Source organism: Desmodus rotundus, chromosome 10 (assembly GCF_022682495.2).
Source record: "Desmodus rotundus isolate HL8 chromosome 10, HLdesRot8A.1, whole genome shotgun sequence".
NCBI lineage: Eukaryota > Metazoa > Chordata > Mammalia > Chiroptera > Phyllostomidae > Desmodus > Desmodus rotundus.
The window spans coordinates 71,259,036-71,286,670 of record NC_071396.1 but is presented as its reverse complement, the minus strand read 5'-3'; the positions used below and the strand labels follow the sequence as shown (position 1 = coordinate 71,286,670).

At 39.3% G+C, this 27,635-nt stretch overlaps 1 protein-coding gene across 9 annotated transcripts in view; it reads right to left on the bottom strand.

Annotated features, from left to right (window-relative positions):
- Positions 1-27,635, bottom strand: part of DLGAP1 (DLG associated protein 1) — an 828,057-nt gene that overhangs the window by 34,175 nt on the left and 766,247 nt on the right. For all 9 annotated transcript variants that reach the window (XM_024580349.3, XM_053912688.1, XM_053912686.1 and 6 more), the window contains 2 exons: positions 24,598-24,971; positions 20,111-20,202 (listed from right to left, as the gene is read on the bottom strand). In XM_024580349.3, the coding sequence (XP_024436117.2) occupies positions 20,111-20,202; positions 24,598-24,971 (466 nt within the window). The remainder of the gene's footprint in view (positions 1-20,110; positions 20,203-24,597; positions 24,972-27,635) is intronic.

Below are 27,635 nucleotides of genomic sequence, written 5' to 3'. Positions count from 1 at the left end.
TAAATATGAGACATATTCTTACTTAAATTTAAAGATAATTAAATCTAAAGATAATTTCAGTTATGGGAAGATGCTTGAACCAACTGAGTCACACTGGAGAGGGCTAAAATGATATTAAAGGAATATTAATGAATGACTTTATACCAATAAGTTGGATAACTTAGATAAATTAGACAAGTTCCTTGAAAGACACAAATACCAAGACTCAAGCAATAAGAAATCAATGATCCAGCCCTGGCTGGTGTGGCTTAGCGGATTGCACACTGGCCTGTGATCCAAAAGGTTGCCTGTTGGATTCCATCAGGGCACATGCCTGAGTTGTGGGCCAGGTCCCCAGTTGGTGGCATGCAAGAGGCAACCAATTGATGTTTCTTTCATACATCTATGCCTCTCTCCCTCTCTTCTCCTCTCTCTGAAAATTAATAAATAAAATCATTTAAAAAAAGAAGTCAATTATCTGAATAGTCCTCTATTAAAGAAATTGAGTTAGTAGTCAAACATTTTCCCACATGACCGTGACCCATGTGGCTCAGTTTGCTGAGCATCATCCGGCAAAGTGAAAGGTTGCCGGTTTGATTCCCAGTCAGGGTACATTCCTGGATTGCAGGCCTGGTCTCCTGTTGGGGCATGTGTGAGAAGCAACCGATCGATGTTTCTCTCACACATTGATGTTTTCTTCCTTCTCTTTCTCCCTCCCCTCCCCTCTCTCTAAAAATGAAAAAAAAAAAAACCCAACACACACACAAGTTTTACTACATGTGTATGAGATTGCTGTTTACAATGATAAAAACATTCTGGAACACAAAGTGGTGATGGTAGCACAATATTGTAAATGTACTTAATGCTACTTAATTGTATGCTTACAATGGTAAGTTTTATGTTATACGTACTTTACCATAATTTTAAAATATCAATCAGCGTAATCCATCATATTGACAGTCTAAAATGAAAAACTTGTGACTTCTCAGTACATGCAAAAAGAAGCATTTGCCAAAATCTAACATCAATTCCTGATCATAATTCTCAGAAACCTAGGAATAGAAAGGAACTTTCTCAAATAAGTAAAGGGCATCTACAAAAAACCTAAAGCTCACCTAAGACTTAATGCCTTTTGTGAGTTCTGAAATTTAAATCAAATTGCATCTTGGATTTCTGCATCAATGGCTTTAGATTCAATTTCTCTGGTCAGCTAAGTAGGTTATCACTTGTCTATCTGCCTTCCAGCTTTTAAAATTGGCTCTGTGCATGTGTGTTTTCCCTCTTCTGTTCTCTTCATCCTTGGCAATGTGTGCCAAACAGAACAGAAATCCTTTTACTATTATGTAGTTTCAGAAGGCCTCCAAGATATTGTAGATGTGTGTATTTTTCATTATTCTGAATCAAAAGTCAATCTAGAAATAATGTAACTATTCAACAACAGAAGAAAGGGAGGTGAATTATGGTCCATCTATATTTTTAAATATGGTGTAGTCATTAAAAGAAGTATTTGTCATAAATTTTTAATAATGAGAAAGCTTTTGCTATAATGTTAGTTGGTTTTAAAAATATCACTAAATTTTGTACATAGAATGATTCCAACAACTTTTGAAATTTCCTGGAAATGCAACCACTATTGAAAACAATATGGAGGTTCCTCAAAATATTAAAAACAGAATTGCCTTACACTTGGCAATTCCACTTCTGGGTATTTATTTCCAAAACACTAATTCAAAAGAATATAAGCACTCCCATGTTCACTGCAGCATTATTTACAATAGCCAAGACATGGAGGCAACTCAAGTGCCCATCATAGACAAGTGTATAAAAAAGTGGCAACTTCCAGCCAAGATGGAGGCATAGGTAGATACACTTTGCCTCATTGCACAACCAAAAGAGGGACAACAACAAATTTAAAAACAAAAAATAACCAGAACTGTCAGAAAATCAAACTGTATGGAAGTCTGACAACTAAGGAGTTAAAGAAGAAACATTCATCCAGACTGGTAGGAGGGGTGGAGACGGGCAACTGGGGTGGAGGTGGTGGCTGGCAGAGAAGGTGGGCCCACATTTGTGTGCGGATAAACCGGGAGGAACAACTGGGGAGCGAGATAGACCTTGTAACCCAGAGTTCCAGTGCGGAGAGATAAAGTCTCAAACCCTCTCACTGAAAAAAACCTGTGGGGGTTGAGGCGGCAGGAGAAACTCCCAGCCTCACCGGAGAGTTCATGGGAGAGACCCACAGGGTCCTAGAACACACACAAGCCTACCCACCTGGGAATCAACACCAGAAGGGCCCACTTTGCTTGTGGTTAGTGGAGGAAGTGACTGAAAACCGGCTGAGAGTCAAGCAAGTGGCATTGTTTCCTGTCAGTCTCTCCCCCCACATACAGCATCACAACGCAGTGAAATGGGTTCCCTGGCCCTGGTGAATACCTAGGGCTCTGCTCCTTACTACGTAACAGACACACCAAGACAAAAAAAAATATGGCCTAAATAAAAGAACAAATCAAAGCTCCAGAAAAAATACAACTAAGTGATGAAGAGATAGCCAACCTATCAGAGGCAGAGTTCGAAACACTGGTAATCAGGATGCTCACAGAAATGGTTGAATATGGTTGCAAAATAGAGGAAAAAGTGAAGGCTATGCAAAGTGAAATAAAGGAAAATGTATAGGGAACCAATAGTGATGGGAAGGAAACTGAGACTCAGATCAACGGTTTGGAGCAGAAGAAAGAAATAAGCATTCAACCAGAACAGAATGAAGAAACAAGAATTCAGAAAAATGAGGAGAGGCTTAGGAACCTCCAGGACACCTTTAAGTGTTCCAACATCCAAATTATAGGGGTGCCAGAAGGAGAATAGGAAGAGCAAAAAAAAAAGAAAACTTATTTGAAAAATTAATGAAAGAGAACTTCCCAAATATGGCAAAGGAAATAGACTTCCAGGAAGTCCAGGAGACTCAAGAGTCCCAAAGAAGTTGGACCTAAGGAAGCACACACCAAGGCACATCATCATTAAGTTACCCAAGATTAAAGATAAAGAGAGAATCTTACAAGCAGCAAGAGGAAAGGAGACAGTTACCTACCAAGGAGTTCCCATAAGACTATCAGCTGATTTCCCAAAAGAAACCTTGCAGGCAAGAAGGGGCTGGAAAGAAGTATTCCAAGTCATGAAAAGCAAGGACCTACATCCAAGATTACTCTATCCAGGAAAGCTATCATTTAGAATGCAAAGGCAGATAAAGTACTTCCCAAATGAGGTCAAATTAAAGAAGTTCATCATCAATAAGCCCTTATTCTATGAAATGTTATAGGGACTTATCTAAGAAAAAGAAAAATATCAAAAATGCCAACAGTAAAATGACAACAAACTCACAACTATCAACAACCAAATCTAAAAAAACAAAAAGAAAAAGAAAAACAAAGCAAACAACTAGAACAGGAACAGAATCACAGAAATAGAGATCACATGGAGGGTTATCAGTGGGGAGGGGGAGGAGAAGAATGGGGAAAAGGTACAGGTAATAAGAAACATAAGTGGTCAGTACAAAATAGACAGGGGGAGGTTAAGAATAGTATAGGGGAGAACCAAGATGGAGGCGTAGGTAGACACACTGCACCTCCTTGCACAACCAGAACTGACAGAAAAACGAACGGCAAGGAAGTCCGACACCAAGTAGATAAAAAAGAAACATACATCCAGACAGGCAGGAGGGGCGGAGACGGGCACCGGGGAGGAGAGGACTCGCGTGGCCGTGGCGGGACCGAGACTGGTGGAGTGTGGGGCGAACAGGGCAGACAGTCTGACCACTAGCAGACCCTGCGGCCCTACATTCGCGAACAGATAAACCGAGAGGGCCGGACTTAGAGCGGCGGAGAACGGGGCAGGCAGAGCGGCAGGTAGCACCCCGAGGCCCCACATTCGCGCACAGATAGACCACAACGAAGGGCGGGGAGCAAAGCGGACAGCGTAAACCAGCGCTCCAGCGCGGGGAAATAAAGCCTCAAACCTCTGATTGAAAACACCCATGGGGGTTGGGACGGCAGCAGGAGAGACTCCCAGCCTCGCAGGAGAGGTCGTTGGAGAGACCCACGGGGGCCTGGAGTGTTCACAAGCCCACCCACTTGGGAGCCAGCACCAGAGGGGCCCAATTTGACTGTGGGTAACGGAGGCAGTGACGGAGATCCAGTGGAGAGTGGAGCGGGCGCCATTGCTCCCTCTAGACCCCTCCCCCACGTACAGCATCACAGCGCAGCCACCAGCGTTACCACGCCCCGGTGAACACCTAAGCCTCCGCCCCTTAAAGTAACCAACGCACCAAGACAAAAAAAAAAAAAAAAAAAAAAAAGGCCCAAATGACAGAACACTTCAAAGCTCTGGAAAAAATCTCTTTCTCGTGGAAAAAATCTCCACGAGTAAGCAAGGAAGAGATAGCCAACCTATCGGATGCACAGTTCAAAACACTGGTTATTAGGACACTCACAGAATTGGTTGAATTTGTTCGAAAACTAGATGAAAAAATGCAGGCTATGCCAAGAGAAACAAAGGAAAATGTACAGGGAACCAATAGTGGTGCGAAGGAAACTGGGACTCAAATCAATGGTGTGGACCAGAAGGAAGAAAGAAACATCCAACCAGAAAAGAATGAAGAAACTAGAATTCAGAAAAATGAGGAGAGGCTTAGGAACCTCCAGGACATCTTGAAACGTTCCAACATCTGAATTATAAGGGTGCCAGAAGGAGAAGAGAAAGAACAAAAAATTGAAAACTTATTTGAACAAATAATGAAGGAGAGCTTCCCCAATCTGGCAAAGGAAATAGACTTCCAGGAAGTCCAGGAAGCTCAGAGAGTCCCAAAGAAGCTGGACCCAAGGAAGAACACACCAAGGCACATCATAATTCCATTCCCCAAGATGAAACAGAAGGAGAGAATCTTAGAAGCAGCAAGAGAAAAGGAGACAGTTACCTACAAAGGGGTTTCCATAAGACTGTCAGCTGATTTCTCAAAAGAGACCTTACAGGCAAGAAGGGACTGGCAAGAAGTATTCCAGGTCATGAAAGGCAAGGGCCTACATCCAAGATTACTGTATCCAGCAAAGCTATCATTTAGAATGAAAGGGCAGATAAAGTGCTTCTCAGATAAGGCCAAGTTCAAGGAGTTCATCATCACCAAGCCATTATTATATGAAATGTTAAAGGAACTTATCTAAGAAAAAGAAGATCAAAAATAGGAACAGTAAAAATGACAGCAAACTCACAGTTATTAACGACCACACCTAAAACCAAAACAAAAGAAAACTAAGCAAACAACTAGAACAGGAACAGAACCACAGAAATGGAGATCACATGGAGGGTTATCAATAGGGGATTGGGAGGGAGAGAGGGGGGGAAAGGTACAGAGAATAAATAGCATAAATGATAGGTGGAAAATAGACAGGGGGAGGGTAAGAATAGTGTAGGAAATGTAGAAGCCAAAGAACTTGTAAGTATGACCCATGGACATGAACTATAGGGGGGGAATGTGGGAGGGAGGGGGTGGGCAGGATGGAGTTGAGTGAAGGGGCAGAAATGGGACAACTGTAATAGCATAATCAATTAAAAAAAAAGGATAGTATAGGAAATGGAGAAGCCAAAGAATGTATATGTATGACCCATGAACATGAACTAAGGTAGGGGAATGCTGGTGGGAGAGGGGTACAGGGCAGAGGGGAATAAAGGGGAGAAAAAAATGGGACAACTATAATAGCATAATCAATAAAATATATTTTAAAAAGTGATAGTGCATATACACAGTGGAATATTATTCAGCCATGAAAAAGAATGACCTCTTACCACTTGCGACAGCATAGATAGACCTAGAGGGTATTCTGCTCAGTGAAATCAGTCAAAGAAAGACAAAGATGTGGTTTAACTTATGGGTGAAATAAAAAAAAATGAACAGGGAGAAAAGTCAGATAACTGTAAGTGAATACGAATAAAAATTAAAAAAATAAAATAAAAATAAAAATCCTAAATAAATAAATAAATAAACATACAAAATTGAAAGAGAGTCATAGACACAGAAAATAGACTAGTGGATGCCAAAGGGGAGGGGGTGGGGAAACTGGGTGAAAGAGCTGAAAGGATTAAGAAGTACAAACTGGTAGTTACAGAATAGTCATGAGGATATTTACAACATAAGGAATATAGTCAATAATATTGCAGTAACTGTGTATGTGGAAATATCAGGAGAACACTTTGTAAAGTATATAATTGTCTAGCCACTATGCTGTATATCCGAAACCAATGCATAACAATATGAAAGAAAACTATAATTGAAAAATAAAAGTTTTAAAAAATAAAAAACCAAATATTACTTCAATACTATTATTAATATTATTACTTCATTTTACTCTGTTCTCAATATGACCAGACACTGGACTAAGTATATTATTTTCTTATTTCATTTATCTCTTTTAATAACCTTTTGGGATACATGTAATTTTTGTTTATATATTAAGATACTTGTCCAAGATTATTTAACTTCTAAGTGGAAGGTTTTATTTTTAAATTAATGAATTAATTATTTTTTAAATGTTGTTTAAGTACATTTTCCCCTGACCACTCGCCCCGGCCCCACCCATCCCCACCTCCCACCCTCAATCCTACCCTCTCAAGTGGAAGGTTTTAAAATCAACCTGAGCAGCTTCAGAGCATCACTATAGAGTGAGATTCAATGACAGTTTGATATTCTAAAAAGTACCTTCATATCAATAGTTTTGAAGTTAGGAAATTCTTTTAACAGTGTGAAATCAAGTGCTTTAGCTTTGTCTGCTTGACTTTTATGAAAAAAAATATGATCAGAAACAAGTAGCACAGGGAAGTTTGATGGCTTTGCTTTGTTTTTTGTAATAAACACAAAATGGAAATAAAATAAAATAAAATAAAATGTTCCTGGAAAAAGTATGCATAAAACTATACACTCTTATATTAGTTCATGGTTAATGGATAGGATTATGTGGGACTTTATTTTATTTCTGTAATTTATAAATTTTCATAATATAAATACTACCTTACTTTTCTTATCATTAGATTATTCAATTACAGAAAAGATAGATACCACTGAATAAGGATCTATATTTATAAATGTATGCATGTGTAATCAGTTTTTTAAATTACTCTAAAAGCCATCAGAGAGTTATAAACTTATGCTGCTGTATGTTTTCTTCCAAGTAAATTTGAATACTATTTTTATAATGAAAATAATAATATTTTCCCTCTTCGTGTCCACTCTTACAGTCTTAGAGTCACTAATGGGCTAATGCAAGAAGTTTGGTTTGAACCACTGTGGAAGTACAATTGTTACATAGAAGGAAAGGGGAGGTCCTTGGGAGGCTCTTAGCTTTCTCACCTTCGCAAATAGAAAGGACTGGTTTACTAGATTCGCTAATTTTCAGCTTGAAAGACAAGAAGCCCTCCTGTAAATTCCTGGGGTCTTCAAAAGGACGAGAAAGAATGGAGACAGGATGCTAGGAGACAGTGGGATACAGAGCCAGGGCAGAGGGGAGTATTCCTGGGGGAGGGGTTGGCCAGGTCTGTCTGCTTTGTTTAGTTAGCGCCAGTCCTGCCTGTCAGCAGTGGACCCTGTCAAGCAGTGCCACTAGCCTACCTGTGAAACAGGAATTGAGGAAAGATAGCTAATGTTTGATGGAGATGAGGAGTTTCTTCATGGGCTTAAGATACGCAGTCTTGTTTCAAAACCACTTACGTTCAGGGCTTGGTGCTGCCCTGGCGTTTAAACTACCTCGGTGCGCGGCCCCACCAGGAGGCAGCCCTGGAGAGTGAACGTGGCACATTTACTATCAAAGGCATTCGTAATCTTTATTTTTATTCCTCTTCTTGAAGCAGATCAGTTACCCAGTGCACTTTACTTTTTACTAATGAGTTATCAGCTTCTGATTTGATTTGGAACACTGAAGAGCACCCTATATTTACAAGTCTGCTCTTAAATAGACAAATCAGCCAGGTGGACTTCGCTATGTTAGTTTTGGTTCCTAAATTGTGGCAAATTCAAAAGGTGATAATGAGTCTCTTGGCCTCTTAGGAGTCTTCCTCTTCCTCTTTTTGCACTATCTCTTTCTTTCTCTGGCTCTATTTACTTTCTCTCACTTTCAGTCAAGTTACTGCTAAGTATTGGTCTGTTTATTTGGGGAAGGAAGAGATGAATGCTATTGGCCATTCATTGTGAAAACAGCAGTCTCAGCTTTATCACCAGGTCACTTAAAAACTCCCGTCATTAGGTAATTTTATCTGCCCCATTTTGCTTTTTAAGATCCTATCTAAATGAATTACTACCAGCAAAATTATAAAAAGAATTATAATTCGAGGCAGAAGATATAAGCAATCCCTGACTGTTTGACAATAGATTTCTTCTGGAGAGGTTGCAAACAATCATTAACATCAATTTAAATTCTTATTTACTTTACAGAGGTTAGCTATAAAATGGCCTTTGAAGAAGGGTATGTTTCAGAAAGTGAAGCACCAAAATTAGGTCTGCTAGCCCTTTGGAGAATGAATTTTAAATAAATTACTCAGTTTACTGAGGAACTGACCATCCCACAAACTTCAATAATTCATTCAACATTCCACTTTTCAATAACATGTTAAAAGTGGCTCATCTGAAGTTTTTGGGTTGCTCCTACGTCTGGCCAAATAACACGATAGTTCACGTTCTGGTTGCTGGGCCAATGTCAGGTCATTAATTTGGTAACCGAACAGTTGACTGCAGGACTGTTTGAATTAAAATGTAAAAATTGAGGTTATATTCTCTTATTTTTAAAGAAAAGATGGTTTCATTTCTTTCTTGAGATTTCAGTCTTTAGAGAGATTCTATTTGGGTACATAATCAAATCGGAAACACTTATACAGAGCTTCTTTTATGTCAGGTGTTTTTCTAAAGTTTTACATATATGAAACAACACACCCCCAGGACAAAACTCTGAAGTGAAAATTGTCTATCCTCCCACATTTTTAAATTAATAAATTTTATTTTTTAGAGCAGTTTTAGGTTCCCAGCAAAACTGAGCAACTTCCCATACACCCTCTGCCCTCTCCTCCCCATTACCAACACTCCCCACCAGAGTGGTCCATGTGTTACAATCGGTGAACCTGCACTGACACATCATTACTATGCAAAACCACAGATTCATTCGAGCTCAGTCTTGCTGTGGTATGTTCTATGGATTTTGACAGCTGTGTAATGACATATATTCAAGTATCACATATGAGACCATCACTGAAGTGTAACAGAATAGTTTCACTGCCCTAAAAATCCCTGTGCTCTGCCTATTTATCCCTCCTTCACCAGTCCCTGAGAACCACATTTTCACTTCCACAGTTTTTGCCTTTTCCAGAATGTCATGTGGTTGAAATCACAGAGTAGTAGGTAGCCTTTGTAGATTGGCTTCTTTCACTTAGTCATAAACATTTAATTTTTCCTTCATGTCTTTTCATGGCTTGATAACTCATTTCTTTTTAAATGCTGAATAATATTACATTGTTATTCATTCACCTACTGATGACATCTTTGTTGCTCCCGAGTTTTGGCAATTATGACTAAAGCTGCTCTAAACATCTGCGGGCAGGTTTTTGCTTAGACATGAGTTTTCGGTTTCCTTGGGTAAATATCAAGGAGTGCAATTCCTGGATCATACGATAAGAATATTTTTAGTTTTGTAAGAAAGCACCAAACTGTCTTTGAAAGTGGCTGTACCACTTTGCATTCCTACCAGCAATGAATGAGAATTAATGTTTCTCCACATTCTCACCATTTGGTGTTGTCAATATTTTGGATTTCGGCTGTTTTAATAGGTGAGTAGTGGTGTCCCTTTGTTGTTTTAATTTGCAATTCCCTGATGACATATGATGTGGAGCATCTTTTCATATGCTTACTTGACATCTGTATATCTCCTTTGGTGATGTGACTGTTAAGGTTTTTCACCTGTTTTTAAATCAGGTTGTTCATTTTCATATTGTTGAGTTTTAAGGATTCTTTGTCACAATCCTTTATTAGGTGTGTCTTTTGTAAATATTTTCTCCCAGTGTGTGGTTTGTCTTCTTATTCTCTTTTATTTTTAAAGATTTCTATTTATTTACTTTTAGGGAGAGGGGAAGGGAGGGAGAAAGAAAGGGGGAGAAACATTGACCTGAAAGATAACATCCATCGATTGCCTCTCATATGTGGCCTGATGGGGGACTGAACCTGCAACCCAGGCACGTACCCTGACTGGGAATTGAACCTGTGACATGTCGCTTTGCTGGACAATGCCCAACCAACTAAGCCAGACCTGTCAGTGCTGTCTTCTTATTCTTTTGACATTGTCTTTTGCGGAGACATTTTAAATTTTAATGAAGTCCAGCTTATCCATTATTTCCTTCACGAATTGTGACTTTGGCATTGTCTCTAAAGTCATTGTGGTACCTAAGGTTATCTAGATTTTCTCCTATGTTGTCTTCTAGGAGTTTTATAGTTTTGTGTTTTACACTTACAACTGTAATCCATTTTGAGTTAATTTTTGTGAAGGGTGTAAGGTCTGTGTCTAGATTCTTTTTTTTAAAATGTGGATGTTTAGTTTTACAGCATCATTTGTTGAAAAAGAAAAATCTTGTTTGTCCATTGTATTACCTTTGCTCCTCTGTCAAGGAAAAGTTTACTATATTTGTGGGGGACTATTTTTGCATTCTCTTCTGTGTTCCACTGATTTCTTTGTTTGTTTTTTCACCAATAAATGCCACACTGTCTTGATTACTGCGACTTTACAGAAAGTATTGAGGGTTGAGAGTGTCAGTCTGGCTTTTCCTTCTCCTTCATTATTGTGTTAGTTTTATTGTCTTTTGCCTTTCCATACAAATTTTACTTTATTTATTTATTTATTAAAAAAAATGTTTCATTTATTTACTTTTAGAGAAAGGGAGGGAAAGAAACATCAATATGTGGTTGCTTCTCACGTGCCCCCAACTGGGGACCTGGCCTGCAACCCAGGCATGTGCCTTGACTGGGAATCAAACCAGTGACCCTTTGGTTCACAGGCCGGCATTCAATCCACTGAGCCACACCAGCCAGGGTGTCCATATAAATTTTAGAATCTGCCTTTTGTTATCTACAAAATAACGTGCCAGGATTTTGATTGGGATTGAATTGAATCTATAGATCAAGTTAAGAAGACATAATATCTTGACAATACTGATTGATCCTATTCATAAAAATGAAGCATCTCTTCATTTTTTTAGTTCGACTTTGATTTTTTTTATCAGAATTTTACAGTTTCCCTCATGCAGCTATTATACATATATTGTCAGATTTATACCTAAGTATTTCATTTTTGGATGTAAATGGTAATGCATTTTTATTTTATTTTATTTTATTTTATTTTAAAAGGGGTGTCAGGACCCATTGGTATTTTTTTTTTTAATTCTCATTCAAGGACATGTTCATTAATTTTTAGAGAGGGGAAGGGAGGAGGGGAGGGAGAGGGAGAAAGAGAGAGAGAGAGACATCAATGTGAGAGAGAAACATCAATTGGTTGCTTCCCATATACACATTGATGGGGGATAAAGCCCACAACCCAAGTGTGTGCCCTGACCGGGAATCCAACTGGCAACCTTTCGGTACACAGGATGACTCTCCAGCCAATGGAGCCACACTGACCAGGGCAGTAATGTGTTTTTAATTCAAATTCCACTTGCTTATTGCTGGTGTATAGGAAAATGAATGACGTTTGTATATTTACCTTGTATCCTGAAACCTTGCTCTAATTATTTATTAGTTCCAAGAGTTTTATTTTTTCTATTCTTTCATATTTTCTACATAGATGATCAGGTCTTCTGAGAACAAAGTCTTTTGTTCCTTTTCAGTCTGTATGCTTATTTCCTGTGCCTGTCTTACTGTGTTAAGTAGGACTTCCTGTACAATATTGAAAAGCACCAGCGAGAGGAAGCTTCCTTGCTTTGATCCTGATTTCAGCAGAAAAGCTTCAAGTTTCTCACAGTAAGTATGGTTCATTCATTACTATAAATTTCCCACTAAATACCAATTTTGCTACATGCCACAAATTTTGATAAATATTGTTTTTATTTTCATTAGTTCACAAATTTTAAAACTTCTGTTTCTTCTTTGACTCATGTGTCATTTTGGGGTACACTGTTTAATCTTAAAATATTTGGGTGAATTTCTAGTTATCTTTCTGTTACTGATTTCTAGTTTAATTCCACTGTGGCCTAACAGTAGACATTTTATTATCTTTATGCTTTAAAATGTTTTAAATATATTTTATTGATTATGCTATTACAGTTGTCCCAATTTTCACCCTTTGCCCCCCCACCTGGTTCCCCCATTCTGTCCAGCAATCCTCCCTTAGTTTATGTCCATGGGTCATGCATATAAGTTCTTTGGCTACTCCATTTCCTATACTGTTCTTAACATCCCCTATTTTGTACCTACCAATTTGTGCTTCTTAATCCCTGCACTCCCCCCCATTCTCCCCCTTCCTCCTCCCAACTGATAACCCTCCAAATGATCTCCATATTTATGATTCTGTTCCTATTCTGTTTGCTTAGTTTGTTATTTAGATTCAGTTGTTGATAGTTGTGAATTTATCATCATTTTAATGTTCATCGTTTTGATCTTCTTTTTCTATATAATAATGGCTTGGTGATGAGGAAGTCTTTTAGTTTTACCTTGTCTGGAAAGCAGTTTATCTACCCTTCCATTTTAAATAATAGCTTTGCTGGATAGAGTAATCTAGGTTGAAGGTCCTTGCTTTTCATCACTTTGAATACTTCTTGAGAGTCCCTTCTAGCCTGCAGTGTTTCTTTTCAGAAATTTGCTGTATGGGAACTCCTTTGTATATAACTATATTTTCTCTTGCTTCTTTTAAGATTCTCTCTTTATCTTTAACCTTTGCCATTTTAATTGTGATATGTCTTGGAGTGGTCGTCTTTTGATCGAACTTGTTTGGGGCTCTCTGTGCTTCCTGGACTTGTATGTGTATTTCCTTTGCTAAATTAGGTAAGTTTTCTTTCATTATTTTTTCAAGTCAGTTTTCAATTTCTTGCTCTTCCTCTTCTCCTTCTGGTATCCCTACAATTCGGATGTTGGTACATTTGAAGATGTCCAAGAGGAGCCTAGCCTCATTTTTTTTTAAATTCTTTTTTCTTCCTGCTCTTCGTATTGAATGCTTCTTTTTTCCTTATGTTCCAAATGGTTGATTTGATTCTCAGCTTCACCCTCTCCACTGTTGGTTCCCTATAGGCTTTTCTTTATTTCACTTAATGTAACGTTCATTTCTGCTTGGGCCTTTTTTATGCTGCTGAACTACTCAATGAGTTCTTTGAGCATCCTGATAACCAGTGTTTTGAACTCTACATCTAATAGATTGCTTATCTCCATTTTAGTTCTTTTTCTGGAGTTTGATCTGTTCTTTTTTTTAAAAAAGATTTTTTAAATTTATTTTTAGAGAGAGGGGAAGGGATGGAGAAAGAGGGAGAGAAACATCAATGTGTGGTTGTCTCTTGTGCACCCCCTACTGGGTACCTGGCCCACAACCCAGGCATGTGCCTTGACTGGGAATTGAAACAGCAACCTTTTGGTTCACAGGCCAGCATTCAATCCACCAAGCTACTCCAGCCAGGGCAATGTTCTATTCTTTTATTTAGACCATATTTCTTTGTCTCCTCATTTTGGCAGCCTCCCTGTGTTTGTTGCTGTGTTTTAGGTAGATAGAACTTTTTGACTCCACGTCTTAGTAGCATGGCCCAGTGTATAAAAGAACACCTATAAGTTGTATGGGGCGGAGCCTTAGGTAATCACTTGGGTGGGGCTACCCATGTCACTGCTCTATGGCTCTGTTGGGGGGAGGGCTCTGTTGGGGAGAGAAGGGACAATGCCACTGCCTGGCCTCTGGAGTTTTGCCCTGGAGGAAGCTTTCTCCCAGCACTCGCTGTGTTGCCAGACACTTCGATTTCTCTTCCTACGCCACTAGTGCCTTTCCACCTGTTGTCCTGGTGCTGAATTCTAGAGTGAGTGAACCTGCATGAATCCTAAGTCTATTGCAGGCCCTTTAAGAGGAGTCTCTTGAGAATCCTACAATTTCTTCCACCACCCCAAGCCCCACTGGTTTATACAGCCAGAAGTTATGGGGACTGATCTCCCTGTCACTGGAATCTTGGGCTAGGTGGTCTGGTCTGTGGCTGGGATCCCTCAATCCCAAGGTATCCCTCCTGATTTTTATCCACCACATATGGATGTGGGACTGCTTGTTCCACATCTCTGTGCATCTCTGTGTCTCTGTGCACTTGTCCATCTCTCCTCCTCTGTGTGCCTCTCCACCTATCCATGCCACTCTGTGTGTCTCTGCATCTCTGCCCCTCCCACCCATCAGGGTGAATGTGTCTTCTTTATTATTTTTATTTTTAAAAAATATTTTATTTATTTATTTTCAGAGAGAGGGGAAGGAAAGGAGAAAAAAGGAAAGAAACATCAATGTGTGGTTACCTCTCGTGCCCCTCTACTGGGGACTTGGCCTGCAACCCAGGCATGTGCTGTGACTGGGAATTGAACAGGTAACCCTTTGGTTGGCAGGCTGGTGCTCAATCCACCAGCCAGGGCATCGTCTTTAAATCCTTGGTTGTTGGACTTCCATACAACTCGATTTTCTGACAATTCTGGGTGATATTTGTTTTGTACTCTAGTTGTAGTATTTGCTGTATTTGTGTAAGGATGTAGGGTGTGTTTACCTATGGCTCCATCTTGACCAGAAATTCCTAAAACATTTTAATAAAAGTTTTATGGACCAGAATGTGGTCTATATTGTTGAATACTCCATGTGAACTATCTGTTTCTTATAGAGGGGTGTTGAAGTCTCCAGCTATAACAGTGGTTTGCAGAATGATGCCCAATCCACCGAGCCACACCAGTCAGGGCTCCAGCTAAATATAATGTGGACTCATCTATTTCTCCTTGCAGTTCTATCATTTTTGTCTCATACATTTTGACACTCCTGTTAGGGATATAATCATTAAGGGTTGTTATATTTTGGAGAATTGACTTTATCATTATGTAATTTATCATTAATTCTCCCCTTTATCCCTGGTAATTTTCCTTGCTCTGAATTCCTCTCTCTAAAATTGTTATAGCTACTCCTGTTTTCTTTCTTTCTTTTTTAATCCTCATCTGAGGATATGTTTATTGATATTAGAGAGAGAGGAAGGGAGAGAGAGAGAAACATCAAGGTGAGAGAGAAGCATCAATTGGTTGTCTCCCTTTTGTGCCCCAACCAGGGCTCAAACCCACAGCCTAGGTTATGTGCCTTGACTGGGACTCAAATCTGCAAACTTTTAGTGTATGAGACTAAAAGTGTATGGGACTCCAACCAACTGAGTCACCTGGCCAGGGCTACTCCTTTTTTCTTTTGATTAGTATTATCATGGTATATCTCTCTTTATCCCTCTACTTTTAAGCTGTGTCTTTATATTTGAAGTGGATTCCCTGTAGACAACATGTAACTTGGTATTATTTTTATCCACTCTGACAATCTCTGTCTTCCAATGAGTGTATTTAGATCATTGATATTTAAAGTGGTTATTGATATAGTTGGATTAATATCTGTCATATGTGATAATGTTTTCTACCTGTTACTCTAGTTCTTTGCTCCTATTTTTGTCTTTCACACATTTTCTCTCTTCTCTTAGTATATTAGTTATACTTCTTTTTCTATTCTTTTTAGTAGTTGCTCTAGAGTTTGCACCATACATTTGGAACCAATACAAGTCCATTTTCAAATAACACTATACCAGTGCAGGAGTACTGCAAGGACATTATAATAACTTAATATCCTTAATTCTTCCCTTCTATTCTTTGTATCATTGCTATCGTTAATTCCATTTATGCAAATATGTTTGAATACATTGTTGCTATTATTATTTTGAACAATTTGTTATTTGTTAGGTCAACTAAGAATAAGACAAAGAATACGTTTTATTCCTTTTCTAACACTCTTCCTTTCTTCATGTAGATCTGAGTCTCTGACCTACAACATCTTCCTTCTTTCTGAAGAACTTCTTTTCACATTTCTCACAAGGCAGGTCTACTGGCAAAAACTGCCCTCAATTTTTGTTTGTCTGCAGATTCAAATATTACGTCTGTTCCTTTCTCTATTTTTCTTCTGGTATTCTCATTATGCATTTATTACATTTTCTATAATTGCACCATGGTTTTTGGATATTCTATTATTATTATTATTATTTTCAGGGTTTTTTTCCTCTTTGTTCAGTTTTGCAAATTTCTGTTGTGACATCATCAAGCTCAGAGATCCTCAGCTGTGCCTGGTCCACTAATGAGGCCATCAGAGGCATCCTTCGTTTTTGTTAGTGTTTTTGATCCCTAGCATTTCTTTTTCATTCCTTCTTAGAGTCCATCTCTTTGCTTAATTATCCATCTCTGCTTGCATGCTGTTTACCTTTTCCATTAAAGCCCTTAGGATATTCACTATAGTTTAAAAAAATTCTTGGTCTGATAATTCCAATAATTCTTGCCATATACGACTCTGGTTCTGATACTGGTTCCGTCACATTAAACTGGGATGTTTTTTGTTCTTGTTGTTTGTTTGAGTTTTACATTTTAGTAAGCTTTCTAAATTATTGTTGAAGCGTAGATGCGATGTCCTGTGGAAAGGAACTGTAGTGAGCAGGCCTTTCCGCATGTGGTGGCGAGGCGAGGAAGCACTCCGATTGCCGAGGTCTCAGCCTTTTGCAATCCTCTGCCCCTGCACTCCAGCAGTGCTTCTCAGCTTCTCCTCCCCGTGTGTGGGACACAATGGATACGGGGCCAGGGTCGGGTGTTTCCTTTCCCCCAGGTCATTAGGCTCTGATGAAACCCAAGCAGGTTAGGCTCTGATAAAACAGTTTCTCCTGAGAGCAGACCTGTTAATAACAAAGTATTCTGGTATATTTAAAAATAGTTCCTTTCCCTCTTTCTCTAGACGGAAGTTTTCTCTGATATTTACTGTGAAGAACTGGTAGAGCCCCTAGAGGTAAAACTCAGGAGTGTGGTAGGACCCCTGTGTAACTGGGTCCCTCTGAAGTTTTTGACCTTCAGACTTACCCACACTGAGCCTCCAGCAATTTGTCAGTTACAGTTTAGGGTTTCCTGCCCTGGTAATTGGTTCCCACAGAGGGTTCTGCTTCTGGGGTCTACTCTAGTAAGCTGTCAATCTGATTCTGTGTATCTGTCTATCTGTGTCTCCAGTTTCAGGGGAAGTGACTTCACTTCTCTGACTGATTTAAGAAGAGTTGTTGATTTTTCAATCTGCTCAGCTTTTCACTTGTTAGGACACAATGGTGACTTCTAAGCTTCTTACATGCTGGGTCAGAAACTGCCTATTATCCTTTTAACATATAAGGAAACAAAGCACAAAGATTTTTAGTTAATGACCAAGTCCCCCCAGCTACTATGTGGCAGAGCCAGGACCTGAATCTAGGTGTTCTGGATCAAGACCACAGGTTCTTAACCACTGCACCATTGAGGGAAACAAGCAGTCAGGCTAGTGAGTAAAGAAGAAGTACAAGGTCTGCGTGGAAGAAAAACAGCCATTGTTAGTATAACAAGAACAGTTTGTGCGACATCTGTGTAACCTGGCAGCCAAGGAGAGTGCACTGGAATGCAAATATGTGAACAAGGATGACTGCACTGTACTAGTCAGTGGGGGTGGAAGATGCTGTTGGGTGAGCATGTGTACCATGTGGCCGACACATTCAAAATGACTGAGTGAGTAGAGCAACAAATCTGCATCAGATTTTGTGTTAAGCTTGAACATCCCTCCATGGAAACTATCTGGTTGATTCAGAAGGCCGTGATCGGCAGCTTCCTCACGACAATGTGCCCACTCATGCATCACATCTCATGCAGAGTGTTTTTGCAAAACACCAAGTCACTCAGGTGATTCAGCCCCACTAAAGCCCAGATTTGGCACCCTGTGACTTCTGGCTTTTCCCAAAACTAAAATCATCTTTGAAAGGGAGGAGATTTCAGACTGTCAAGGAGATTCAGGGAAATACAACTGGGCAGCTAATGGTGATTGGTAGAACTGTGTGAGGACCCAACGTGCCTACTTTGAAGGGATTGAGGTGTCATTGTCCTGTGTGGAATGTTTCTTTTACCTTCTACCTTCATCAGTAAATGTCTCTTATTTCCCTGACTGGTATGGCTCAGTGGACTGAGTGCTGGCCTGTGAACCAAAGAGTCGCTGGTTTAATTCCTAGTCAGGGTACATGCCTGGGTTATGGGCCAGGTCCCCAGTATGGGGTGCACAAGAGGCAACCACACATTGAAGTTTCTCTCCCTTCCTCTTCCCTCCCCCTCTCTAAAAATAAATAAATAAAATCTTAGAAAAAGAAATGTCTCTATTTTTCATAGTATATGGCTGGATACCTCCTGGACAAAACTCTCATGTTTCCCTACCATGAGATCTTCCATGTCTCCTAAGTTGACATACTCAAAAAAATTCCTAAAACACTTGACTAAAGAAACATGTGTCAGAAAGGTTGACTTAAAAATAATGATTACTAACACTTGCAGTAAATACAGTAAGAAAATCTTTTAGAGTAAAAGAAGAAAACCACTTCTAAACCTACCACTTCTACAGATTACACTTCAGTCTTTGTCCATGTTTATGAAAATGATACATGGATATTATGTGTTCAACTTTTTTACTTAACATTGTATCATGGGAATTTTCTCATGTTTTCATATTTTCTTTACAAATTAACTTACATTTAACAGCTGTATAATATTTTCTCTGGTAATGATGTGCTGTAATTTACAAAAGCATTCTCTTGTTGTTTGACATTTGATAATTAATATTATTCTTTTTCAGTAATAGATAGTGTTCCATACTTGTTTCCCTTCCCTTGACTAAGTTCACTCAGGCCAGCTCCATAAATGTGATTACTGGGTCAATGGGTATGGATAGATATGTCACTATTGCTAATTTTTGTCATAATAGTTTGCAAAAGAGTTATACCAGTTTTCTGGGTTTCTTGCATTATATAATTATGTAAAATGTAATTCTATAGAAAACCTCGTAAATGCAAGAACAGAGTCAATACCAGGAGGCTCTGAAACAGGACTCCTTCCGTGGACTGATGCATGAGTTCTTTTCAGACTTTGGTGTGTGTTACAGGCAGCCTTGCACATAGGAGACGTTCCATATGTATTTATTGAATGGATGGATGATGATGGTGGATGGATGACACTTAACCGATTTCTCCTAATTAACACACAGAAAGTTAGTGGCTGAGTTTAGATGATGTCTTGATTTATAACACAGAGCTCTTTTTCTTACTGTAACTGCAGTGTTACTCTGTTCACCGATATTTGCTGCGTATTTATTATGTTCAAAGCACAATTCTGGAAGCTGGGGGTACTATTATCAATAAAGTATAGTCTCACACATTATGGTCCTTACAGTTTGATCAAGAAACTCACGTATCTCTCTGGATCAAGTTTTCATTTACAAAATAAATGTACTGACCTCAGAAATACCTTCTGGATTCTACAATCTTCTGAACCCCTAAGTTTCCCATTTCTAGATCCTATGACTCTAGAGTAAGCTTATTTTAAAGAGCATTCTAAAGGAACGGGTGATTTAGGATAATGATAGGGAATTTTCTCTTTTTCCTCTTCCCCATTCATTCACTCACTTTTTATCATTCATTGAGTGCATACTAAACACCAGCCATTAAGTGCTGGGGGAAAAAGGGAATAAGGTAAGTCCTCTTCCCTTAAAGAGTTTACAGTGCCAAACAGGAACATTTTCTGAAGAGGCAGAGCTTTGCAACGCAACAGTAATATATGCTGTTTATATGTATGCGAATGTGATGTGTCTACTCTACTCTTCTGGCTAAAACTTAAATTGGGTGGTCTCTGTTGTTAAAGTAGAGAAGGGAATCAGCTAATATCATTTCAAGCTTACCCTTTAAATGCTCCCAAAAGTTAATGGAAAATACCACGGACTCTCGTTGGTTTATCGGGGGGAAAAATACTTGTACCATACTTGCCAACATCAAGACGAAAGAGGATGAACGCATGTGGACTCACCACTTCTCTTCTTCTACTTGCACTCCTACGGACTGGAACTTACTGGGTGCTTTATTTTCCCCTGTTTTCTCAGGTTCTTCAGCATCATCCACCTGAAGAAGGAATCAAATATGTAGAGGTGCTCTATTTTAGTTATCTCGTTTGAAAAGCAAATGTCACTTTTCATTAGAAACATCTGTACTAGAATGTTTTGAGATTTGTAACCATTTTCTTCAATATTCTTACATTTAATGAGAGCCGTCACTACATTATTATATCATGCACTTTGACTCTGCTGATCTCCATAAAATGCAATTTTAGTCACTTAAAAACTGCCAAATAAATGTCTATGATTCCTTCATAGATTTGTACATACTTACCTATGAGCACTATGTTAGAAGGGAGTACTACATGGAAATATGTGTTTGGACATTTTAAATTTGCAGATAACAAAATAAAAAGAAGGAAGAAAATTAATTTATTGTACTTAGAATTATTAATGGCGGGAGGCTTAGGTATTTACCTCATTAAGATAAACTATAGAGTATCTTCATTTTTTTCCCCTTAAACTAAGGAATTGGCTGAATATTACGCCATAGTTTCTAAGTAGTTATATTGCAGCTCATATAGAAAACATGTCCATGTACAACTGAGAGCCTGTGGGATAGATTAGGCCTAAGCCAAATTTGAAATAAATTCTATGGCTATTCAGAGCAAAGAGGTTTATTTCTCTTTTTTCCAATGTATTTAATAAATTATTTTTGCTAAGTATAAAAGCAATTCAATGTAAGTTCTATAAAATTAAAATACAGGAATATATAATGTAAAAAACTGAAGTCCCTCAAGAATTACCACCAGTCATTTGATGCATATTTGACCATCTTTTAATATATATTACATATAAAAGTATTAATACAAAATTTATACTGATGGGATTATACTATATATAGTTTTCTGCAATTTGCTTTACTCGTTAACACTTCTATCTTTTGGACATTTTACCATGCTAGTAAATATAGGTCTACCTCTGTCTTTTTTTTTTCTTTTGGTTACATAAATATTTCTTTCAATGACCGTATAAACAACATGGGCATCAAGGTAATTCTCTCTTTGCTGCTGTTTCATAGTACTACAATTAATGTTTCATATGAATCTTTGGAACAATCGTGCAACTGTTGATTGGGAAAAATTCTTAGAAGTAGAAATGTTAAATGGAAGATACTGAGCAGGTACAGCTGTAAGGGATATTGCCAAATTGTTCTTAAAAGCATTTATCATCCGCCCTGACTGGTGTGGCTCAGTGGAATGAAATAGCCGGCCTGTGAACCAAAGGGTCACCAGTTTGATTCCCAGTGAGGGCACATGCCTGGGTTGCTGGCCAGGTCCTTGGCTGGGGACATGTGAGAGGCAACCAGTCGATGTATCTCTCACACATCGATGTTTCTTTCCCTCTCTTTCTCCCTCCCTTCCCATCCCTCTAAATATAAATAAATAAGACCTTTTTTAAAAAAAGCACTTATCATCCTGCCATAATCAGTGTGTGGGAGAATCTATGTTCCTACACCCTTACCAATAGTAAATGTTGGCAAACTTCTAAATTTTCGCTAATATCACAGGTCAAAAATATCTATTGTCTTTTTGTACTATCTGTAAATTTCTTATTCATAACCTTTGCTAGTTTTTTGTTTTTATCTATTGACTTGTGTTTTATTTTATTTGTAGGAGTCTTTTGTATCTTATTACCTGTAATAACCCTTTTTTAGTTATATATCCAGTCAATATTTTCTCTTGCTTATCTTTCGTCTTTTAAATTGTGTCCTTCATTGTAGAGAATCTTGAATTACTATGTAGTTACCGTATTTTTCGGACTATAACACGCACTTCCCCCCAAATTTGGGAGGAAATGGGGGTGCATCTTATAGTCGGAATGTAGCTTACCTGGCTGAGGGGGTGGTGGGGGTGCGGTGGAGCGGGGTTTTTAACCTAGGTACATCTTATGGTCCAGTGCATCTTATAGTCCAAAAAATACCGTAATCTAGCATTTATAGTTTAGAAAGCCTTCCTACCCTGAGTTAGTTTCCTTTAAGTTCTGTTGTATTTACTCTTCTATCATTTTTCATGTTTACTTTTTAAATCCACTACCCTAATATGTCTTTGTGTAAGATATAAAGTAGAGCTCTAACAATCTAACCCTCCCACAGACACACAAGTCACCAGTGGATCGGGCTCCCACTAATTAATCTTTCTGACTTCAGATGCCAACTTTATTGTGTTCTGTTTCCATTGATATAGACCTGGTTTTGGTTATTTCATAATAAATCTTGATATTTCCTATGGCAATCTCATTCTGTAATTATTTTTTTAATGTAATTTAAAAAATGCCAAGTGTCTAGATAATTTTGAGGTATTAAAATCTTCAAAATGAACTTGTTTTTAGATATTAGATAGGTATTATATTTTTTATGAAGTTTAATCCTGTTTTTTTATTGTTTTTATTGTTATTGTAAATGGGCTCTTTTTGTTCCATTTTCTGTTTACTAATACTATATTAAAAAGTTATTGATTTTTCTGTATTTATATTGTACTCTTTTACTCTATTGAATTCTAATAGTGTTTCAGTGGGTTTCATTAGATTTTCTATGCCGACATACATATTATCTACAAATAAAAGAAATTCTGCTCTTCTTTTGGAAAATGTTTTTTAAATACACATCTAGTTCCTAGAACATGTCAAGCACTGTTTTTTAAGTATTTTGCTCATTTAATCTTCCAATAGTCTATGAGGCAGTGATATAATTATCTCCATTTTATATATAAGATGACAGAGGACGAGGAAACCGAAGTTCAGAGAGGTTGAGTAACTTGCTGGAAGTAACACAGTAAATGGAGAAGTCAGAATTTCAACACTGGTAATTTGGCTTCAGAATCTAGTGATCTTAACCACTATGTAAATCTACAAATTATTTTCCAATATAAGGAAATTTTTATGAATACTAGATTGAACAGTTAGTGAAGTTGACATAATGGGATGCTTCATACACATTTGCCATTTATTTATTAACTTAGATTTTGATATTTTCCCCTTTGTATTTTAAGGTAGATTTTTTTTATTGTGGTAACATAGGTAAAGAAAAGTTTCCATTTTCACCATTTTTAAAACATACAGTTCCAGGGGCTTTAAGGATATTCACATTGCCGTGCGGCCGTTACCACTACCCTACTCCCTAATTTTTTCATCATCCCGGTTGAAGCTCTGTACCTCCATCAGAAGCGGATTCAGTAAACTTAATTCTCAAAATAACCCTATGAGGGACAGAAGAGCGAACAGGCTCAGGAAGATGAAGTAACTTGCCCGGGATGACACAGAGGACTGACCTCTGCTCTCCCCGGCTCCTCCAAACCCTCGAGGGGGGGGGCGGTGGGAGGGGAATTAGCTTCTAGGGAGCTGTGCACTGTGTGGGGTGGAGGCTGGCTTTGGGCCCGTGCCTCCTGTTGTGTCATGTTGTCCCAAGCACCAAGGCTACAGAGTTCTTTTAGGAAGCTTGACAATTTGTGTTACGGTAACCTGCGGGTTATAAAAAGCACTTGACTCATCACTACTAGAGAAAGTTTAATTACCCTTTAAAAGTGGACTCTGCAGAACAGACTGTGAAAATACATCACTGTTATGAAGAAGTACTCCACACCTGGCTTTTAGACGTGCCCTAGTGTTGGTTCAGTGTGGATAGATTTATGGGACACGGCGTCAGGAAGTTACCATTCAAAGGGAGCCTGCAGGAGGACAGGGCACAACAAAACTGGGGGGAAGGACTGACTCTTCCCCACTGATAGAAGGACATTTCTAGCAGGGTAAGGCAAGCTGAATAGATGTGAAAAGAAGGAATCAGTTTGATGTTCTATTTGACGAGCAGAAAATAGCAAAGTGAATGAGAAGTGATGACTTTTATGAGATGTTTGATTAAAAGCCAACAATTACACGGAAACTGCTGTGCATTCTTTTCTTTTGATGCTGTGATGTGAGTTACTGCTTTCCACACCATCAGGCTCTTTGGTCTTGCTCTCCCTCCCACATCTATGAGGAATGACTCACATTTTTGTTCTCATCTGGTTACTCAAGGGTGTTGAATGTACAGTGACACAACCCGATAACCCAGGTTATTCTTGGATGTCCACTCCTTTGTTGAGAATCAAAATGTGCATTAGGGATTGAGGGCACTTTGTGTTGGACCGCGCTCAGGTTTGTCTCATTATCCTACACTGGGAGCCACAATTTCAATTTAGAGAACAAAAACAACAGCTGCTAATAATATCTATAGACAAAATGCCTCCCTAAGTTTTTTCACTGTGTTTAACAATGTAGGGAGTCCATAGATAATAATTTGAAAATCTGATCCCAGACATAGCTGTATTAACCAAAATGGCAAGGTAGCAAATCTTCTGGCAAAATAAAAAGTCATGTTTATTAGTTTGGGGTTTCTATTTCAAAGGACAGAAAGAGAGCCTGTTACCTGTATCCCAATAGACAGGCATCGATTTTTCTTAAAGTGATCCTTCTTCCTGTCCTCTGTAGTGATGGTGGCGATGGTGGTTGTGGTGGTGACAGTGGCAGGGTTGTTGCCCATGTGTTGACTTGCAGGGCCGTGGATCTGGGCGTTTGCAGCTTCGATGGCAGCTGTCAGAGCCTTCATACTGTCCAGGCTCTCCGTGGAGTTGCTCAGTCCAGACTGGCTGATAATGTCTCCTCGCTGGCCCTGGCCGTCCATGTAGGCATCCTGGGCAGACTCTGTGCTACTCTGGGCTGTGATAGAAATGAAAGGTTTCGTGGTAGTTCTGGGTGGGACTGGAGGTGGAGTCTTCTTATATGTTGTAATGCAAGATGACACTGGAAGACAGTGAAAACAAAGACACTGTGATTTCTGCATGGGTTTTAGTTTCTGATATTGTAACTGACATCCATTGGAAATCAGGGCACATGAAACACACTAGGACACTTAACACGAGAACAAGTCCATTGACAGACTAAGTAAAATTTCTGCTTGGGCCCTCAGGGCCCTCTGTGAGGTGATGCCTCCACAAAATCGAGGGGACAAAAGACTGGAAAACACCAGTCTCTGAGATGGAAGTTTCTGAAATGGAAATTAATATACATCAACATAAAAGAGACATGATTAGCCATCTGTAGAAATCTTCCCAGGCAACAGTGCACCCTAAGGGATAATGTGTACACATGGGTAAGGCCTTCTCTGGAAAACATCACACAGAGGTAATATTAAACAAAGTAACTCATTAAAGAAGATTCTGATGGTTGATGATAAACACTGGAAAAAGAAGGAAAACACAGAGGTTGTGAGCATGTATAATCCTAGTAACAGTAAGAAGTGCCTGGGTAGGATGGGGATATACAGCGTGTTAGCATAGCTTCCTGCAATTTGCTTTATCAACATCCAGTTTTTTCCTTCCTTCCTTCCCTCTCTTTTCTGTCTTTCTCTTTCTGGATAGGTGCTCACTACATAAACTTCTGCTTGGAATTTTTTGGTTGTTGTTTCTGAGCAGAACTACCTAGTAAGAGGGAATACACTGACCCGAAGTCTCCTGTTGTAAAATAAATGTACACACCAGTTTATACAGCACTCTCTGTGTGTGTGGTCCATGCCCTAATGGGCTGTCCTTCAGGGCGACTTGATCAACTCAAGGGCCTGAATCTCTGCAGTCAGGTGTCCTTCCTGGACCTGTGTGATTTTGTTAAGGTCTTCCTGAGGCTCCAGCTGAAGCAGCCTCTAGGGCTTCTCTCCAACCACCTGATTATAACCCTGAGGGTCTTGAAGAAGCTTTATATACTGGTTTTTAGCTTTCTATTTTTGTAGCATGATATAGAAAAATACAAATCAAAATGAATTATTAAGTGTCCAAGTGGGAACCAGTAAAGAACAATTCCTTAACCAGCTTTCTAAAGACTTTGTTTGGTCCCTTTAAAACATGGTTCAAACTGTAGTGTTTCCATCACTCACTCCCCGCCCCACCCCCACCCCCACCCTGTCTGTGCCTTTTCCACTCAGCTTGTGTCACTGTTGTTACACCACATCAGCTGGTCTTGACCACACAATCCCAACCCCTAACCTCTGGCTGTAGCTGGCACTGGGGCCATCTTCCAGAGGGAAAGCAAGTACATCCTAAGTATTCACATCAATACTTGGGATGGTTCCCGAGGCCACTCAAAGGAAGCATCCGATACTGAACAATAAACAGAAAGACCCTATTATACTGCCTGCTGTGCCACTGCCCTGTGATTCAGAGTAATTTCCTTAACCATAGAAGACATAGGGACTGAGGTGCTTGGCTACTTCCCAGAGATTGCTTGAGAGTTGATGAAAAAAACCCCACACAGATGTCACATTACAATATCATATGTGCTCTGTGGACAGGGGGAAGGGCAATGTGAATAATACATATGTCACCTGTCAGTTATCTGGGATGGATGACTGGTAGAGGCTCACCTCAGGAAAACCTTCTATTTAGGATTATTGAATAAAACATACAGCTTTACGTTGGAACAGAGAGCAACAATGAGCATTCCTGAGAGGTAATGTGACCAGTGGAGGCTCACAGTGCCTGCAAGGTGCAGAGCCAGGGCCAGAACCCATCTGGTCTCAGCTTCTCCCACGGGCCATAGCGAAGCTTCTGGCCAAGTAACGCCAGGCGAGCACTGTCGATATTTCACCTCACTCAGTTTGGCTTCACTCACTGTCACTACTGGTGGTGTTGCCCTCTGCTTCCTAGGGAGGTGGGGACATGATAGCCCTGCTCAGGGTCATGCTCAGTCTCCGCCATTCATCGGAAGACCAGAGTGGGTGAGAGCGGGAAGAGGCCATAATTGGGATAGAATCTATTTGAATCAGATCATACTAGATCATTTTATTTTTTCTCCCAAGACAAAGCTTTGTAGTATGAACTCATTGTTTTCTTCAGAATGGTTTGTCGGGACATTTGGCCTGCTCATATTCCAAAGACACTAAATGCCACATTCTAACATCAAATGCCTAATCTTTTGGGTGATTTACTGCTTATGGTTAGCTACCCCAATCTCCTCTTTTAATGTGGACAGTCAAAACCGGACAAAGCAGAGAAAGAGTATCATTTCATTTGCTGTGACTTACGGTACAAATTCTGCCGTGATGTGATAAGTATGGCATGGAAGTAGAGGAACACATCATTTCCAGTGCATTAACTGGGCTTGGGGACAGTCCCTGGGGCTAACTGCAACTGGGTGCCATCTGAGGGCTGTTGTCAGCTCCTCTTCAGTCTCCATAGGGATAACTCTGGGTGCTGAAGAGAACCGAATTTTTGCCACCTGGGAGCTGCTTTTTGGGATATTGATCTTAAGCTGTTTATTAAGAAACAAAAGACTCAGAAAGAACTTTTGTCCTCCCCCTTTTCCTGCCCAAGATATTCAGACAGAGAAACCTGCTTTGAAAGGGGCCTCGTCTTAATCACCTTAAGAATCTTCACCCTCGCAGGAAGACTCCGAGCCTCTTAGCCAGATACCCCT